The sequence below is a fragment of the Nyctereutes procyonoides genome, unplaced genomic scaffold, assembly GCF_905146905.1.
Source record: "Nyctereutes procyonoides isolate TBG_1078 unplaced genomic scaffold, NYPRO_anot_genome, whole genome shotgun sequence".
NCBI classification, from domain to species: domain Eukaryota; kingdom Metazoa; phylum Chordata; class Mammalia; order Carnivora; family Canidae; genus Nyctereutes; species Nyctereutes procyonoides.
Genome location: NW_026575122.1, coordinates 10,013,459 through 10,034,480, shown reverse-complemented (window position 1 = coordinate 10,034,480; position 21,022 = coordinate 10,013,459). Strand labels below are relative to the sequence as shown.

General features: G+C 36.8%; 1 protein-coding gene across 9 annotated transcripts in view; it reads right to left on the bottom strand.

The window, feature by feature from the left end:
* Positions 1 to 289: 289 nt before the first annotated feature.
* PDGFC (platelet derived growth factor C) overlaps positions 290 to 21,022 on the bottom strand; it is a 280,573-nt gene continuing 259,840 nt past the window's right edge. For 8 of the 9 annotated variants that reach the window (XM_055336410.1, XM_055336415.1, XM_055336409.1 and 5 more), the window contains 3 exons: positions 13,924 to 14,131; positions 8,706 to 8,923; positions 290 to 3,109 (listed from right to left, as the gene is read on the bottom strand). In XM_055336410.1, coding sequence (XP_055192385.1) covers positions 2,993 to 3,109; positions 8,706 to 8,923; positions 13,924 to 14,131 — 543 coding nt within the window. In that variant the 3' untranslated portion in view covers positions 290 to 2,992. The remainder of the gene's footprint in view (positions 3,110 to 8,705; positions 8,924 to 13,923; positions 14,132 to 21,022) is intronic. The other variant, XM_055336412.1, reaches the window with a different exon arrangement.

The following is a 21,022-nucleotide window of genomic DNA, read 5'->3' as shown; positions in this document are numbered from 1 at the left end:
ATGTCAGAATCTTTTTGGAGGTAAGGGTATTTCATTATTATTAAATATATGATGTTCAGTGAGACTTGCACTTCCTGCCTTTCCTTAAACCCAATCACAAGCTTAAGTAAATGCACCTGGAGAGAGGGATGTACCGAGAATAACAAAATCAAGCCAGGGTGTTTTCAGTGTAAATTCTCATTACTTTGTCATTTGTACCTTTCTAAAGTACATATGCTTATTGCTGGATGAGAAAGGGAATGAGATATAGAAATGAAAACTGTAGACATGAAAGCCTGCCTCGTGCCAATTAAGGATCGTTCATTTATTTTAATAAAAACCACAAGGTAGCAAAACAGTCTGTCTCAAGGAACAAAGGGCACAAATCAAAGATATCACATATGAAACAGTTGCGGTCAGTACAGACAATATTTTTCTGGAATTCTGAAAAATTATGGTCACCTGTGCCATTAAAACCTGAGTTGACTTTTTTCTCTTTGGGTCAAATACACAGTAAGGTCTATGACTGGATAAGCATAAAGCAGTTAGCCCTCACCCTCTTCCCACTCACTGGCAGCAGCATGTGGGACTACCTTCACCGAGCGATTTGTTTTGGCTCTTAGTACTTTATAAGTAAACACAAAATAAATATTCGAAAATAAGAGGGAAAGAAGGTGTTCCATTCAATGGTTGGAGACGCTGGATCATACACAGTTACACGGATCATTTACTCTAAGACATAGTAGAGTCTCTGCTATGCCAAGGTGAGCCGTAAATTGCCAAGACGGAGACATACTGCACTGCATCCGCAGTGGAGCACAGACATCTGGTAGACCTCCCCACAGGCCTGGGGCACACACATGGAAAGGTAAGTCAATAACACAGCATGTGTATGTTCATTTTATTTGTTCTCCACGTGGTTGGGCGCGGGGTAGGGCTGCTGGATGGAAAAGTACACAGAAAGGGTACGGGCCAGACCTGGAGGAGGAAGACAGCAGGGCTCTGGGCCTGGTAGAAAGGCAGAGATAACCAACCCACAGGGCCTGAATGGAAATCTGCACCTGAAGGTGACTATCCACACCCTGGAGTGTGCTATTCAAGGCACATTTAGTCTGTGTGTCCCCAATCAATTCATGGTCACCCCACCGAGTCACTTAGTACCTACCCCTGAAAAAGAAGACGGTGGGAATTCATAGGATTTTTTTTTTCCAGTTTCGTACTGCCATCTAATCGATTGCTAAGCAATTCATAAATCACGTTAACAGCTTTCAAGTCAGGTGCAATTTCAGTTCTCAGAAATCCGTGAGGAAATGAAAACCACTCCAAAACACCAGAGACAAGAGACAGGGAAGCCTCAAGGCTTTTCTACCCGTCTTTTGAACTAACACAGGCCTTGCGTAATGGGAACCACGGTTAACGCGAAATCCAATCTCTTTCACTGTCCTGGAGTTAAAGAGACAAATGTTGTGCGTGTGCACGCGCTCACACACACACGCACACGCACACACACACACACACACAACTCCATTTCTCCCCAAAATAGCCACATTTTTTTTTATTTGGTGATTCAATACATTTTTAATTCAAATAGTCACCACATAACCTAGGCACAATATTAAGCATTGTACAAGCGAAGTATTTTACTGATTTTCATTTCAATTGCCAAGGAGTACAATAAGTGGATTGGTTAAAGGATATACTTCTGTACATAAAAATATCCATGTATTTATACAAGGGTATGGAACAGAGTTTAAAGATAAGAAACCAGAACATCACAATAAATAGGATGTGTTCCTACAGGACAGCAGAGCACGCTTTGTCAGGAAGCTGTCCAGTCTTTTCACAAGGTGCTTTTTTCTTCTGAGCTAGGCTCACACTCCCCAAAAGAAGGGCTAGGGTTTAGTCACGGCCGGATCTGAATGCCTACGTTCCCATGTTGCTTTTTATTTGCATCTCCAATAACAGGGGGGAAAGATATCACTTATTTTCAAAAAGTCTTAGTGACTTACCAATTCTACTGATTTCCCACTTCAGTATTTTAAAATGCAGATTACTCTAAGCTCTAGCACCGTATGAGAACGAAATACATGTATTTTTTGTCAGAGCAACAATATTTCATATCATCTTTGTTCCTCTGGCTATAACAATTCTGTTTAGAAAAATTTACCACGCTAAAAATAGTTGATCTAGGTTGTCATAAAAAAAAGAATATTAAATACCTTTGGTAAAAATAGATATATTTAACAAGATTAGAAAAGCAAACAGTTATAATGTCAAAAGGAGAATATAAAAATGTACACAATAAAACAAATAAACCAACTTATAGATAAAGTGAAGATAAGGCCACTCTTCTTTGTAGGTTTGTCTCTTCCAAACCATGACTGTAGTTCTCTTCTTCTAAATGGTAGAAATTTTAGTAAGAAACATGGAAAATCCAGTCTTTCCTATCAGCACGAGACAGGTTTGATTCATAGAAACATCGTTCCTTCGTAAGAACCAAGTTTGTAGAACATAGAACACTCTGGCTTATATATGTGAATATAAGGACACGATTCCAGATTTCTGCGATCGCGAGCCCAGAACACGCAGCTTTAGAGTTAAGCAAGGCAACAGAATCAGGTGCTCATTTGCACACAGTTCTTTCCTGGACTGACTTTAGCCTACGCCATATGGAGACAGCTGGAGTCCACAGCCCAGCGAGCGGAGGAAGGACATGCTAACTCTGCCACTGGCTAGTGATGGACAACAGTTCTCTGCTGTTTTGTTCTGTTTCTCCCCTTGCAACCCAAAACCTTTTCTCCTGTCATCTGGGCCTCCTCTCAAGAGAGAGCTGTTGCACCACTTCTAATTCCGTCTGGTGTCTCCTCTCTTAGAACACTCACTGTAAAATCCTGAAGATGAAAGGTCCCTGAAGCAAACAACTGAGATTACGGATGGAGATAATGCGCAAGTTCTAGAACAGGTCAGCCACGGAGCCGCGCTGCGCTGGGAGAGGCTGCGCGTGCCGATGTGGTTATCCTCCTGTGTGTCCTCTGCACACGCAGTCACACTCCTCGTGGTGCTCCAAGGCCACGTCCGTGAGAGATTTATGCAATCCCCGGACACCACTCTTTGGTCTCAACTGAAGGACCTGAAAGGAACAACGTATATGTCATCTTTAAAGTCAAACGATGTCTATCACTTTTGATATCATGGACAAGCAAAATTTCAGAGAAGAATCTTGCAGCCCAATGAAGACTGATAGAATTTTGATTTTTTCTTTTTTTTTCTTTTTTTCCTAGTGCAGGCATCAAGAACACATTCCCCGACCTTGCAGAGACACCCTAGGGGCACCTGGGTGGCTCAGTGGTTGAGCGTCTGCTTTTGGCTCAGGGCGGGATCATGGGGTCCTGAGATCGAGTCCTACATCAGGCTCCACCCCCCCACCAGGGAGCCTGCTTCTCTGCCTGTGTCTCTCATGAAAACAATAATAAAATCTTTAAAAAAAAGGGAGAAATTCTAAATGATCATCCTTTCACAACAGAAAGGACATTTTAATACCGGCCACTTGGAAGGACACTACCCCCACATACAGAACAGTCTTTATGTTGAAAGACCCACTGCACCCTCTTTATTTTACTCCCCTGACGATATCACAGAGAATTTTACCTTGGTTCACTATTCCGAAACCCCTACAGCCCAGGCCTTTTTTCTGTTTGTCGGTTGCTTTCACTCATTCATTTTTTCACACGTGTAACAAATATTTATACTTGAAGGGATACAAGCACTGCAATACCATGGAAGGAAACACGATCGCTCTACAGCTGAGTTTGCTCAATTATGCCACTCATTAATTTTCTTGGCTACGCTTCAAGTCCTCTATAAACTTGATGAGATGGATTAGATGTACTTCATAGACATCAGCCTTCGTCACAGCTAACTTCGTGCAGCTGGATCCTACTGTGCAGTATATGGAGGTTGGGTGATAATAACAGTGATGCCTCTATCACAGGAAGTTAATTTGCAGTCTGGCTTTTTGATACAAAAATACTGCAAAACAGACACGGATACTAAAGATGTTTCTTTTTGACACTGTGACAGGAGGGCACAGCTCTGTGTTCGACGAAAGATTATCTGAAGAATTTGATAAGAAACACCTATTCAATGTGTATCTGTACTTCTCCTATTAGAAATAAAGCTTCAGGAATTGTGTTTGTTCGGATTACGAATGAAGCGGCCTAGTTTCTCTGCCCTCTGGGTAGGACACAGATAATTTCATAGAGCAACTTCTAAAAGATATCCTTCCTGGAAAATGTTCGTTAATCCAAAAAGGCACAAGTCAAATCTTATGACTGTTCCATTTGAAGATTTAAAAGAGAAACGCAGAGAATGTATACCTCACTTGGAGTATGTGGCCATATAAAAGGCTAATCAGCTAAATTTTTTGGATGTTTACTGGGTGCCAGGCACTGTAATAAAGTTTTTACATACTTTGACTCACAAGAATCCTATGAAGTAATTTATAATTATTACCCCTATTTTACATATGAGTGAACAGAAGCTTTAGAGAGAATAGGGACATAGCTGGTATTCATACTTTAGCCAAAGATGAATTATTAGAGTGATAGATGATAATTTTATAAAGACTCAAAATATATAATTAGCCATATATTCCACTTACTTAGTAACTTTCTAGAGAGATAAGCTGCAAAGTCTTGGAATAACTAAGAGAAATAGGAAACTTTTAAAGCAGATTTTCTATTACGTTTGGAATTCTAGAATACAAATCACTGAGACTATATTATTTTAACATGAAACGATTGAATATTATTTTATGTGTCAGTATTTTGAACAACTTAATGTGGCATCAAAACTAACTACTCTTAAGGTACTGGTGCTATACCTTATCAAACTTCTGTTAAGAACTGTTTCTGGAATGAGGTTGAGTGGCTAGATAAACTGCAGTACTGGTGTAGCCAATGTCTTTAATTCCTATCTCTGCTTGGATACATTTTCCCAGTTAGTAGGGGGAAAAATTACTATAAAAGGTAAGGGTTAGAGAAGCTACCATATACAGTCCTAACAGGCAGCCATGCCAGGCTACAATCCTACAATCGTTCTTTCTTCTACAAGTGCTTACGTCAAGATGCAGTCACCAAATACAAGCACCCCCTTTACAACACCCCCAGTCTTCATCCCCTGGTGTTTGTGGAGATTTACAAACAGTAGAAGAATCTCATAATGTTCTAGTTATACTGAATCTTAGATAAGAAATTCTAATACACAGGACGGGGCTTAATTAGTGCTTTCCTTCTTAATTTCTTTTCCAAAGTTTTGACTTTGGAAGAAAAGGACTTGGAAAATAACCAACAACTCCCAGATAATGTTAAAGAAGACAGTTTTCAGGACAAAGTTTATGACACTGTAAAAGAAAGAAGGTAGGAGCATGCCATCTCACACAGTTTTGAAAGAGAGGTTCAAACTAAAATTACAAACCTTTGAATAATCCAGGGAAAAAGCTAAAATCAGAGACTGTGGAAGAGATCAGATGAGGTACAGAAAGAAAGGGATGAACATGTACCACTACCTACACTGTGTAAACAGAGTGCCATTAGATTTTGGGTGCCGCAGGACCTTGCGGGGTGGGACTCAGTATTTGAGGAAGGCTGCTGAGGTCTCTACTTTGTACTCAAAACAGATCTATGCAAGAGAAGTAAGTCTGTACTTTATGTTGCAATATATATATATATATATAACAAGATGAATATCAGGCTAATTAGGAATGGGAGAGAGGAACAAATACAATTCTATTGTCAGAGGATCCTATAGATCTTTTTCCCTGAAAGAGCATACTCTTCTGGGCATAGTTCATTAAATCTTTATTGATCATTTGCCATCATCAAAGCCACAGGGGGGATAGAGGTGAGTGAGAGAGCAGCTATTGGCTCTTTCCATATTATGGGCTTGGAATGTACCAGACCTGGTTCTAAGTGTTTTGTCAGTTCCTTGAATCCTCACAATGGAGCTAGATGTCCACTTTACACACGAGGAGATGGGAGGTGCAGGGGACTGAGTCATTTGCTCAAAGCCAAACAACTTCAAACCCTGGATGTCTGGCCTGGGAGTGTGTTTTGTTAAGTGCTCCACTGCAATGTGATCTTTGTTCTTTCCTAGTTCTCAATTTGGTAAAAAAAAATAAAAATAAGTAATAATTATGAAATAGCAAAAATTCTCTAATCGAGACATCTCTCAAGTTCTACACGCGGCACAGAAGATGAACTCGTTATGCTACGACTGGCAGGGACGTAGGGAGTGTTTCACGGAAGAGGTGACATCTAAGTTCATACTTATGTAAAGCTCCTGTCTTGCTTTCTGAAAAATCCTATTTGGGAGATAGAAAAACCATTTTGGAAGAGCAAAAATGGGTTCCAATAAATAGTATCTGGTAATCGATACGGAAGCAATAAGACTCTCCTTAGTAATAAGATTACACTATAATATCCTAACATGGAACAATAATATCATCCTATATATTACGAGCCTTTCAATTTTCTGAACTTATTTTCTGGCTCAATGGTTGAACAAAACCCACTGAAAATGTAAAGGAACCAAACAGGGAATAACTTATAGAGTAGTAACACAAGGAATATATTTCAGCTTAATAGTTAGGGAGGCTAGCATAGTAGCCTCCTTAGTAGGTAGGAGCCTACCCTATAGAAGAGGTAGATGAAGGAGAGAAAAATCAGAACGTCGAAACTCTGTCTTTGCTTCTTCCCTCTTCCTGGGGTAGAATAATCTCCAAACTGAAAACTGGAACAGTAGTCACCGAAAGACCTGAGATGGGCTTCACTTTAAGGGCGTTAAGTCGCTAGATTCACAGTAATGGTATTCAATGACTTAATGGTTTTCAAACTCTGTGAAATTATGTTTAAAAATAATTTCACTTATTTAGGAATAGTACTAAACTCCAAACTTACTTCCAAAATAGAGGACTGAGAAAAATTTAGGCCTCAGAAATGATGAGTTACACCAAACAGACAAACCATCTTTTTTTTTTTTCCCCCCAGAAGGTAATTTGTTAACAAAAACCTACGGCAGAAAAATTAATGATTCCCACTGAGCATTTTAACAAAAAAAATAAGACATGATTGTTCTGGAGATATTTGTGGGAAATGTGGAGTAGGTAACCATATAATTATACTTCCACACACACGTGCACCAGAGAGAGTTGTGGGAAACTTGTACTAGGTGGTCATACAATTAGATAAACGTCCTTACTGGTATGTGTGTACAGACAGACAATGCAAGCATAAGCACCCCACCCAACGGCTAAAGAATAATGGAGTGATGTCGTTCTGGAAGAGGGCCGGTGAGCGTACAAGCACTGCCCACACAGTCTGTCCCCACACACCAGTTTCACCTGAGACTCTAAAATAGATGCTGCATCCTCTGTGGCAACGTTCTTCACAAACCTAAAACCACTGTTATTTGAAGAGTAATCTATAAGAATAGGACGGAGGGAGATACACTTGGCCTGACCAAAAGCATGATGTGGGCTCAGCAAGTGATAAATTTATTAAAAAACAAAAACAAAAACAAACCTAGTGGAGGGGGACTGTTACCAGCACAAGGATCTTTTAGAAGCATGGGATGTAGAAATGAAGATAGAACAGGAGTAATGGTGGTAAACAGGTTTTTTTTTTTGTTGTTGTTTGTTTTTTTTAATCATAGACTGCCAGTTTTCGATGTGACTTTCCAAATATGGCAATCTACTGATTATCAGAGGATCACATAGCTGGAAAAAACCATATTTTACATTTATCTTATAGAAGTTAAGTTGCCTGCTGATGGTTACAAGTTAATGGTAGATCTAGGATGGAAACAGGATTCCTTGTCCATCGGAATCCAGCGCTTTGTCCCACTCATCAGCTGCAATACAACACTGGTGGAGGGCGGCTCGGCCCTGTCATATAAAGCACAGTTTATGATACGGGGCATATTTAAATAACCTAACAGTTATTTAAATTTTATTGTTTTATTGATGTCCTTATGCACATGAAAATTCATCTTACTAAGCAGATTATTTATTCTCTGATTTAGTGGCAAAGATTAAAAGTCATGAAGTTATGATATACTGAAATGAAGGCAGGAGGGGAGATTTTTGGTTTGGTGTAATGTAAACATTTAATATCTATATTTTCCTTAATTCCACAGAATAAAGGGATGAAAGGAAACCATAAGAGGTTTAACGTGCTATTTGGGGCAACATGAATATTGGGAAGATTGGTATACTTATGAATATGTCTTCCTGGGACTTATGTTCCCGTATTGCCCCAAATGGAAAAATAAATATTAAAGATCTCCTTTCTCCAACAGAGTCAATAGTTTGTCTCCCAGTCTGTCTTTAAAATATTTTCCTTTCATATTTTGAAAAGTGTAATGTTGAACAGTTCCACCCATTTTTTTTCCCATGCAGAATACGTTTGCTTTTTTGTATGACAGATAAAACCTTCACTGACTAACCGTGTTGTACAACTGGAAGACAAGCTTTCCAAGCCTTTAATACCTGAGTTTTTGAGTTAAAGGTCCCAATTAAAAAAAATGAAAACATGAACTATTTTGTACACCTTATTCATTCTTCTCCCATGAAGGCTACCTCTCCCTTCCAAACAAAAATTCATATCAGATTTATGGTTTTATTATTTGTTAAGACACAAAGGAACCCCAAAAGAAAATGATATACTCACCTCATGGTATTTTTTAGTGACTTTGCTTGGGACACATTGACACTCATTGCAGTTGTGCAGACAGCAGGCACAGTTCCCACCACAGCGTTTAACCAGGAGACAACCTGGCCAGAAAATGGTATCGGTTCTCTTTAGTTCTTCCCTTATGGACACCGAGAAGTTACGAGGTGTGCAGCTGTATAGTCTTACCTCCTCTTTTAGAAGGTTCAGGTCCACCACTACATGGCATAAAAGAAAGCAAAGAAAAATACATGTTCATGCTTTGAGCTTGAATTTATTTTCCATCAAGCTCTTTTCATATAGTGGCATAAAAGAAAGCAAAGAAAAATACACGTTCATGCTTTGAGCTTGAATTTATTTTCCATCAAGCTCTTTTCACAGAGAAATCTATTTCACCAACAATATCCCCAACAAGATCCCTTCTTATTTTCACTAGGTTTTAGGGCTACGCAGCTGGCAAGTTGGACTTTCCTTTTAGCGTAAACAAAGCTTCATTATGACTTACTGACCATTAAAGAGATGCCATTGTGCAATATTAAGAACAGAGCCAACAAAACAGTTGAGAGCTATAAATAGGAAACTTTATAGAGAAAAAGAGGGCTACACCTTTTAACCTCATAAGAAAATAAACAAGGGGAGCATTGGAGGGAAGAATAGAATGTAAAACGATGAATGCTTGGATTAAAAAACAAATGCAATTTTAAAAAGGATTAGAAGCTCTTGTAATTAATGAGAAACAACATACAGAAACTTGCAACTAGAGCTTTATATAATTTTTCTGGCAATAAGACTCATAAAAAGGGCGTGAAGAAGATGAATTTTTGAGGACAACTGAGTAAACCATGAGTAAAAAAAAAAAACAATGATACATTTAAAAAGGCTGAGGTTGCTCAAAATCCCTGCTTCTCGCGCACTGAGTAATTCATAGTGTTTGAAATTCAGTTTAACTAGACTCCTTCAGATTTCTGTTCTCCTTCTAAAGGAGGGAAAAGAGGTCTAATTGATAACGACTGTCTCTATTCTTTAAGTAAGTTGGTTAACTATGTAGCGTTTTATTCTTTAAAAGAATACCTACTTGTGAAGACCAAACAAAAATATTCTTTCATCAGATTCTTGTAGTAAATTCTCAAAGAATCATTGTTTTTAGCTACAAAATGATACTTTGCCTCAGCTAAATTATATCAAAATAGCATGTCATATTTAAGATGATTTTATATGAACACAAATAGTACTTATTAGTATAAATATCTCTAATATAATTTTAATTTCTGCTCTGTACCTTTGCCTTTTATCCCCCTAGAAATATTCCAACAGCAATTCCAATAAAATTGAAGAGCTTTGGATAACATACAACTCATCAGATCTTTTTCTTCAAAATAAAGGTTTTATTAAAACTTGGAGTGTTATCTAAATAGAATAAATCTGGTTAAATATCTTTTCACCAATCTGGGAAATATTATACAAAAGAATTGAAAAGAAACAAATTTCCTGGTTAAAGATGGTTTCAAGTAATAATAATCACTATGTATTCCAGTTTTAAAAATTAAGTGCCAATAATTTTAAAATGACTTTGAAATGACAAGGTGATAAAGCATTAAATGCTTGTTTTCTTGTTGCATGTTTATGATTCTACATTGACTTGTACATGTGATCACCTTCTGAAACATCAAAGGAAGCCAATGTAAGTATTTTCAAGAAATACATTATAAATCATGCATAGGCAATTGTAAATTAGAAGCACACATAAACTATATGATTGACTAAATCCTTGGTCAAGTATAGGGAAATGCCAAGAGGATACTAATTCCAAAAGTTCAACATCTCATTTAGCTAAAAAATGAGTTTTTTCCAACTCAATAGAAAAATCACTGTTTTGAGTATTTTTTTTTCTGTTTTGAGTATATAAAGATTTCCCTTTCATCTGAAAAATGATCCTGTGAAAGGAAAGCTTTTAAATATTTAAGAGGAAATGAGTTCATTCTTTTGAGTGCCATAAAAGACCAACTTACCGCTAATAAAAGTAATGAGATAATTGAGTTAAATGACGTCACATATTTCACCTGCCTTCGTTTTGATGAACTAATAGTGTATGTACATACTGCTCTTTCATTGTTAAAGCTGTATATGAGTTTATCTGAATCTTTTCTCTAGAAGTTACTATGTAGGCCAGAAGGGTTTAGAAAGTTGAAAACATGCACATACACACAAAACAAAAGCCAGTTGCCAAAATTTTCAGTGCTCAAGATTTATACCTCTTTAGAATGTGAATGAAGCTCTCAGCTTTCAAAGGATATTCACCTACCTCAGTTTTAAACACAGTATTTCATGGAACTAGAAAATGAGACTGTATAAGTTCACTTTAAAATGTTTACTTAACCACAATAAAAGGTTAGATAGATTTCCCAAGTGAACTGAGTTATGATACCTGCTACAATGTGAAAATTTAAACACACTTGCAACTTAGCTTCCACTCATTTATCATATTTGACACAACAGTCAAAAGCCCTTTTTAAGTACTGGGTAAGCCTGATTTAGAAAATAAGATATTTTCTTTTTCTGCAGTAGCAAGGTATGCATGAAAACCCTAAGCTAGAGGAAGAAAAGGAAGAAAACAACAGAAACCAAAACAAAACAAAAACAAAAACAAAAACAAAAAAACAAAAACCCTCCAGAAAAACATTAATGCAGTGTACACTACAAATACAATTAAGGATTTTCAATTTGGCATATCTTATTTGAAATTTAAGCTTCCTACTCCTAACTAAGGCTCCCAGCTCACCTAAGCTTCATTAAAATAAGTCTCCAAACACTACGCAGAACTTCTGGGAAAGAAAAATGAAAAGAAGAAAGAAGAAAGAGAAAGAAAGAAAGAGAAAGAAAGAAAGAAAGAAAGAAAGAAAGAAAGAAAGAAAGAAAGAAAAGAAAGAAAGAGAAAGAAAGAAAGAAAGAAAGAAAGAAAGAAAGAAAGAAAGAAAGAAAGAAAAGAAAGGAAGAAAGGAAGAAAAAGAAAAAAAAAGAAGGGAGTGAAGGATCACATCCAACACATATTTTTTTTTTATAATTTTAGTCTTATGGAGGTTTCCCTCTGCAAAATATTTGAAGAATAAAAATCAGTGTTTGGGTTCTGTATTTCCTTTCTCTAGCTACTTCCTGAGACATGCATGCATTAGTTTGTCCTTCTCAAGAATGAAGACTTTGAGTATGGTACCAATTAAAGTCATTTCTCCTAATGCAGAATTTCTTATTGAGATTCACCAATATTGCAAGTTTTACTAAAAATATAGTACGGACTGTAAAAAAAAAATCACGGATACACTTTACTTCTTTGTTGCTCATTCTTTCAAGATATTCAACTCAAGGAAATTCTATTACTGTGATGCAATCTGAGGGTGGTCTTTCTAAGATGAATGTGGTAACACTGTGATATGTTTATTCTGTGGAAAATCACTTTCGATGTCTAATTAGAAGCTTTTAAACGTTTTACTCCTTGTTCCTTTGTAGAAAGACTCTTGGGAGGGGAGTTGGTTTTGTCTATATAGATGTTATCCCACACCTGCATTTTAGTTTATGTAGAGTTCCAAAAATATACACTGCTTTTCTCACACTTACTGTACGCTTAAAAAGTTAATAGTTTTGGCAAACTGCAAAGGGCTTCAATTTGGAAAGTGCTAAATGAATATTTGAAAGATCTGGTTCAGTGCTGGATGTTCTTTTAAATACAACACTAGCCTCTGGCCAAATCTTCCCTGAACACCAGGTGGAGAGGTACAGGCGTAAAGGCATGGCTAGAAGGGAGATTTTTAGGCTCGAATCCTGAGATAAGCTGTCAAAAACAAGATCTGAGCTTAGAACCTGGTTTACTCCCTTTGCTTTTTCCAGATCAACATGATAATCTACTTCAAATCTAACAAAGGCTCTATTCACAACGGTTTCAGCCAGTCTTGCAGATCCTCATTTTCCTGTTCCTAAGTGGGAGGGAAGGGAAGTGTTCATAAGTTATTCATCAAGTTATTCATCAAGATCAAATCTTATAAATATGTAACAGCTTCCAGCATCTGGACAGGATTCGGCTGCCCTTGCACTTGAACACCGATTTCAAATATTGCTGAAAGGAAACCACGTCTGTTGGCATAGCAAAATACCATGGTTGGGCAAGTCTGGACATGACCTGCTGAGATTAAAGCTCTTGATCCAGAAGGGCTGCAACTCTTAGCAGGAAAGGGCAGGAATCGGGTTTCTTTCTGACAAGATTTAGAAGAACAAGTCTGGTGCAATCTGCCCTTGTGAATTGCTCAAACTAACTAAACATTGTTCCTTCCATATAAATTCTCCAGACTGTCATTCCATCCTCTAGAATGACCCTGGGTAGACTTCAATGTTTCTGAGAGCCTGCAACAGATTTTTTGAGTGCATTATAATTAGCCAGTTATTTCTATTACTGTTTCACATTTGTGCCTGATATGGAGACTTTCCAATCCTAATGTTATGAGGAAAATTAGCTAACCTTAGGGAAGACTCTATTAATATTATTTCTAATTTCTCAACTATGTGGAATTAAATCTAGTTCTCAACGGTGAAGGGAGATATGTTCATAGGGTCATGTTATCATTTCAGAGGCAAATTTATAGACAGAAAAATTATCATATTGTGGATTCCTTTCAGTCATTCTTTTCTTGCTCTGAATCCTGTCTTGGAAACTACCCGTTCTATTTTATGATGAGCCACTGTTATTTTCCATATTATTTATAGAAGTTTGTAGGTTTAGGAGATGGAAATTTATATAATCCCGGACCACAGGGACATGGGTACTGATTTTTATTTCTCTCCCTTTTCTAGGCCCAAATCTGGTTTAGCAGCTAAGCAGCTAATCTCTCTTGAATCTCTAAATCAAAATACCCCAAATATTAGATTTGAATAAGCAATGATTCTCTTGAGATCTAAGAGAGGACTTCATCAAAATGATATTTTTGAATTAAAGAAATAACAAGAATTTTTGGCAAAATGATCCCTTTTAATCTTCTAAACCTACTGAATTATAATTGCTTCTTTTTGTGCGCATCATTTAGTGTGTAAATATGCTTAAATGTTACAAAGATGGGTTACCTACATATATCATGGAAGAATTTTAAACTCTACTCCTTAGAAGCTACAGAAGATTCTGGAACATTAAAACTGCTAAGAAAATTTAATGAGATTCTAATCTTAAGTGAGAACTTACCTCTGGATTTTCTTCCAAAAACAAAAGCCTTGCCAAGAAGTTGCCAAGTTGGCCTATATAGATCTTCCAAGTCCAACTGCCATCTGTCTGGTTCAAGATACCGAATAAGATCTTCCAAAGTACTAAAGGCAGTGACAGCGTTATTAAGGAGATCCAGTGGCAAAGCTGACGGGGGTAACACGGAAGGGCTCACAGTCTCTGTGAATTGCTGAAAGTAAAATAAATCTTATGTTAACTGTTTTAAAAAGGACAATGATGTATTTCTTCTGGACTTAGGCATGAAGTCAGGTAAACTAGGGCTGAAAATGTAAGGGAAGTGGAAACTATTCAACCCAAATTATAAGCAGTTGCTTTGCAAAGACTTCATGTCAATGAATTCCAACAAATTTTCTGTGCAGTCAATGAGAAAGACAGCAACCTTCATGACCGCAAACCATGGTGGATGTGGATATCTGCTGCTTAAATAAAAAGGAAAATGTCTTTATGGTTCAGTTAGGGACTTACAATGGAAACTATAATACACTTGACCAAATTTTTCTTTTGTGTTTCACTTTTCCTCAATCTGGAAAATCACCAGGCAGTCATGCAAATGAGTATCAGACAATTACCTCATGAAGAATAAGAACAAAACACAGGCAAAAAGCCTTTCACATTGGAGAACTTGTTAGCCAAGATAGAGAACACCCAAACCATAAAAAATAACTTTGATACATCTGCCCATACTGTTTTTAATAGACAGGATTAAAAGACAGACACTGCACGAACAGCCTGATAAATGTCATAACTGTCACAGGATTAGTGTCCAGAATATACAAAAAAAAAAACAAAAAACCAACAACTCAATAGAGAATGGGTGAATTCCAGAGAAGAGGCCTGAATGACCAACAGACATATAAAAGCATGTTAAAATTCATTAGTTATCAGAGAAATGCAAAACAAAGCGAGTATTATTTTACATACAAAAAAGGAGATACTATTTCATGTACATGAGATTGGCAAGGATTTAAAAGAAAGGATTGCCAAGGATGTGGGTAAGTTGGAATTTCTCTGTTCCGCCTGCAGAAGTATGTGCAAACTGGTACAACCACTTCAGTTGATTTAATGGATGTATACAAGATATTAGAACAAAAGACTTATATGACCCATGTCCCTGATATCCACTTTTGAGGTTTATATTCTTTTATTTGTGCACATGGAATTATGTGCTATGATACTCATCACAGTGTTGTTTGAAATCGAGAAAAATTCAAAATAATATAAAAGCCCAGGTATAGAGGAATGGATTAAAATACATCATTTTAAATGGTAAACAACAAATGAGGCAGTCATTTCAGTAGAAATTCAATAACAAACGTGTCCCCGAAACCACCAATTTTTAAAGCGTACTAAAGGGAAGGAGGGGTAGATCGGAACTAAAATCAAAATAGGCGAAATAAATACATGAACACATGCTCAAATTATTTTATTATTTTTATTTATTATTATTTTTGCTCAGGAGGGGAGAGGAAGAGCATGGAATAAAACATGTCAATTGATGTTCATTACAGTACTATTTACAATAACAGAAAGTAGATAACAAATCTAAATTTATAATACTGGAATAGTTACTTGTACTGTTCTCAGACTGAAATGGTGTACAGTCATTAAAAATTAGGCCCTCTAAGAATTTTTATTAATAAAAGAAACACCTACAATGTGGTAAATGACAGAAAGAATCCCCAAGCTATATATATAAATAGACCTCGATTCAATATGCATACATATATACAATATATGTCCATATTTTTAACATTTTAAGAATAAATATATATTCCTTTTAGAGATCCAGTAAAAGTTTTAACATTTGTTATGATAATTTAAAAAACTGTCACATTAGCTCTTCCTTTTCATCCTGATTACTTGGATCCTGGGCCAGATACTGGAAACCATGTACTGTTTATAGCAGCGGCTGACTTGGTCTCCTTGTCTTCAATCTTTCCTTATTTCCTTTATTCTGTGCTGCATAACCCTGGGTTAATCTACCTAAAATAAGTTATCACTGATCATGTGATGAATTTGGACAAATGCCTAGAGTGATTTCTCATCTAGAGGATAAAATTCAAATTCCTTACCCTGCGCTCAGGATCCTCACCATCTGACCTCTGCTCACCTTTCCCATCTAATCCTCTACTCATCAAAGACATGCACATTTTGTTCCAATCAATCCAGTCTCTTCACTAACTACTGCACATGTCATATTCATCGCAGAGCCATGCCAAATACTGCTCCCCTTCCCCCGTATGCACACCCTCCCTCCTGTGATCCACACACTAAATCTTTACCATTTATAATGGTCTTTCTTGAAACACGATTCATCCATGAAAATTTCATTAATAGCAGAGTCACTGTTGGCCATATATCTCAATTGGGTCAATTTGAAAAAGATCACCTTTCTAGGCTATTCTGTGGGCACATGGCTTGAAAAGCAGAAGCTGCTCTAATAAATTAGAAAAAGGAAAAAAAAAAAGCAGAAGACCACTAGTCTCTGGGACAGGCATATCCCCTGCTTGAGCTCATAGCTTTATGGGTACAGAGACTTCTCTGCCAGGAAGGGGGGCATTTTTATAGAGCATAATCAGCAGAAATGAATGTGGCAGTCTTGGGTCAACACTGATTTCATTCTTAAAGATCTAATTTCAATAATATCAAGAGTCTGGCTAAAATATTAGCACTAAGATGTTTTCAATTATTCCATCCAACTTTGGAGAGCAGAAACCAAATGTAATACATTTCTATTTACTTCCAGTACTTTTTTTTAGTTGTCCAAGAAATGCAAAATTGCTTTGATAATACTATTATAATTGATAACTATATTATGGATATAAATAAACAATTATCTAATAAAAGCTTTCATTGTTAATTGAACCAATTTGGTAATGCTGGTTAAATTTATAATGTGAAAAGGTTAATACAAATGTTTTGCAAATTTTTAAAATATAAGCCAAAATGTATGTTTATATAAAGTGAAAATTAAGGGTAAGACTCAAAGAATAACTGAGCTATTACTCATGACTATGACGATATAAAACAAATCAAAGGTGTCATGATCTGCACACAGAGAGTAAATGTAGAAAACTAAAACAAAAATATATTCCTCACTAAAATGTCAGGGTGCAGATGGATATTTTAGGTATGATATCAAATTGTGATTTAAGCTATTTTCAATTAGCCCACAATCCAAGAATGGGTTGGCTTATTTTGTTTCCACGTTTATTTGAGACTCTGCATAAAGCATTACTTTTGAAGTAATGAAAAGTTCCAACTGAAATCAACACTGCTGAGATAAAGTTTGAAGTATTTATAGAAAAGAAAGCAAAACAAACTAAGCCTGTGACAGAGAAGAAACAAAACGTGCACACCTTGGATTCAATGAAATATCAGAATATCAATCTCATAAAATGACAAAGATTAGGAAAACACAACTTAGCATACATTTCTGCGTGCATATATTGGTTGATGTCACAAACTTCCGAGTGTCTAAATATTTACGTTAAAATAAAATAACCATTAAAACAACGATAACAATACACACACACACACAGAGCAGTTCCCACCCCAAAACAGGAGGGGCTAATCAACTTGCTTCCCCTGGATTCAAATAATCAATCTTTGGAAAGAACAGAGGAAGCAGTGCTTTCATTTAAGGGCTTTCTCGTGACTCTTAACCACACCCACTGGAGGAACAACCAAGTTGTTCACTTTTGTAATTCTGCTTTTAAGTTGTCTAAAGGGATTCTCAGAGAAAAGGGAGAGTGGTCAGCCATTAGAAACGACAAACACCCACCATTTGCTTCAAGGTGGATGGAACTGGAGGGTATTATGCTGAGTGAAGTAAGTCAATCGGAGAAGGACAAACAGTGTATGTTCTCATTCATTTGGGGAATATGAATAATAGTGAAAGGGAATATAAGGGAAGGGAGAGGAAATGTGTGGGAAATATCAGAAAGGGAGACAGAACATAAAGACTCCTAACTCTGGGAAACGAACTAGGGGTGGTGGAGGGGAGGAGGGCGGGGGGTGGGGGTGACTGGGTGATGGGCACTGAGGGGGGCACTTGATGGGATGAGCACTGGGTGTTATTCTGTATGTTGGTAAATTGAACACCAATAAAAAATAAATTTATTTAAAAAAAAAGAAAGGTGGAGGAAGACATGGAAGTCAAAAAAAAAAAAAAGGGAGAGTGGTGGAAAACAGAAGTTTGGGGAATAATGTCTTCTGTTTTCTTAGGTTTTAATTTTTCCTCTAACCCAAAACTACTCTTTTTCGCCTAAGTCATAGCCTTTTCTCCAAGATGCAGTGTCTAAAGAATTCTAACAATATCTTTTGTATCTAAAAATACTTCTGTAGGGCTGAGTGCATTGAATTAAATTGGATCTGCTCATTCTCCACTCTCGTACTCTACTCTTCCCGCACCATGAAAAGAGATATTTATCACTAAGTTACTGGTTGCCCTAAGACTGTTTAGTGGATGAAAATGGTCAGTAATGGAAAGCAATGTTTTTGGTGTTCTGTAACATAAACTAAATCAAAGCCCTTAGTAAACCTGAAAAAAGCTTTTCTGCCCTTCCGTGCAGAAGTTGTCACCTGGTGACTAGTCCCAGCCTAGATGTTCAGGTACCTTACTTGAAAGGACACATGGTGAAAAAGTAGGAGATCTGAAATCTCTATGCAGTGAAATGTCCTGTCAAACGATGCATTTCTAAAACGTCAGTGCCAGGCACTAAGAAGAGTTCTAAACAAAATGAGGTCTTTTGAATTTCTTGGTGGAAATCATTCCGAATGACAGCACGACGTGAAAGAAGAGCCCTAATCAAGAGTCGGTGAGTCTAGACTCCAATCCTGGAGCTGCTCACATTTAGAGAAGGGCATTTGGGCAGAGACTGTAAACCTGTGAACCTCAGTTTCCTCCTCTGGAAAGCAATGGCTGGTAAACTCTGTCACCTCTAAGTGTCTCTCCAGATTTTAAATTTAAGAATTCTATATAATTGTCAGGTACAAGACGGTTCATTTTCTCCACATCCTTGCCGACACCCATCTCTTGTCTTCTTGATGACAGCCCTTCTAACAGTTCTAACAGGTGTCAGGTGTTATCTCACTGTGGTTTTGAGTTGCATTTCCCTGATGATTAGTCACGTTAAGCATCTTTTCATGTATTGTTAGCCATTTGAATGTTTGCTTTGAAAAAAAAAACATGTCTATTCAGATCCTCTGCCTATTTTTAAAATAAGATTGTTTTGTTATCGAAATGTATGAATTCTTGCTTTATTTTGGATATCAACCCCTGATCCAATATATAGTTTGCAAATGCTCTGTCCCATTCCACAGGTTGTGTTTTCATTTGGTTGTTTCTCTGATGTGCAGAAGCTTTTTAGTTTAAATAGTCTCACTTGCTGATTTTTGCTTTTGTTACTTGTGCTTCTGGGTATTGTTTCCAAAAAGTCCTTAGGCACTGTTGTTGGGAATGTACATTTATTCAGCTATTATGGAAAACAGTATGGATGCTCTGTAACAAAATTAAAAAGAGAACTACCATATGATCCAGCAATCCTATTTCTGGAGATATATATATATATATATCCAAAGGAATGAAAACAGAACACCAAAAATATGTTTATTCCATGCTTATTGCAGCATGATTCACAATAGCCAAGATATGGAAACAACCTAAGTATCCATCGATGGACGAATGGATAACGAAAATGTGGTGTATGTCTACAATGGGATATTATTCAGCCATGAGATAGAAGGAAATCTTGACATTTGTGACAACACAGATGGAACCTGAGGGAGTTATTCTATATGAAGTCAGTCAGACAAAGACAAGTACTTTATGATTTTACTTACAGAATCTAAAAAAGCTGAACTTGTAGAAATAGAATAGAAGAGTGGATACCAGGGGCAGGTGGGGGGGGCAGTGAATTGAGGAGGTGTTGGTGAAAGGGCACAAACTTGCAGTTAAAAATTAATAAGTGCTGGAGAACATGTAACATTGTGATTATAGTTAACAATACTGTAGTATATACTTCAAAGATGTTAGGAGACCTTAAGTCTTCTCACTATAAAAACAAAATCATTATGTGATATGATAGTTAGCTAAGGCTATGGTGGGAATCAAACTGCAGTATATAAATGTTTCAAATTTACACATTGTAGAACTTAAATTCTCACAATGTTACATGTCAATTATATCTTGATTTAAAAAACAGAAGAAGAAGAAGAAAGAAAGAAAAAAAAAAGGATGAGTCCAATACAGCTTTAGTGAAATTTTGGGAAGCTTCAAAAACAAAACATACTCCTTAGTAAGTATGGGATGGGGGTGGAACTCTTTTTTTTCTTCAGTTTTCCTTGTTACATTAGATTATCAGTAAATTTTGGGAGACAGTGCCCTATGCTACAACTAACATAATTTGACATTTTTTTCCTGTTCTGAGAGTACATACAAGTTATCCTGCCTTTAAAGAAACCAAATGTCCTTTTGCATACAACTTACATAATAGAGAAGTGTGTATGATGTTTAACGAGATTGACAGTAGTGAAAATTGAAGGTTGTTTCTAACTCTTACAACGGATTTTTATGGTCTTTAGACAAGTCATTTAATTCATCTGGTTTTTAGGTCAACTTTAAAAGGGGGAATTTGCATTAGGATTTATTTTATTTTTATTATTATCATTTTTAATAAATTTATTTTTATTGGTGTTTAATTTGTCAACATATAGAATAACACCCAATGCTCATCCCATCAAGTGCCCCCCTCAGTGCCCGTCACCCAGTCACCCCCACCCCCTGCCCTCCTCCCTTTCCACCACCCCTAGTTCGTTTCCCAGAGTTAGGAGTCTTTCATGTTCTGTCTCCCTTTCTGATACTTCCCACTTATTTTTTCTCCTTTCCCCTTTATTCCCTTTCACTATTTTTTATATTCCCCAAATGAATGAGACTATATAATATTTGTCCTTCTCCAATTGACTTATTTCACTCATTGAAAGATGAATGGATAAAGAAGATGTGGTTTATGTATACAATGGAATATTACTCAGCCATTAGAAACGAACTGGAGGGTAT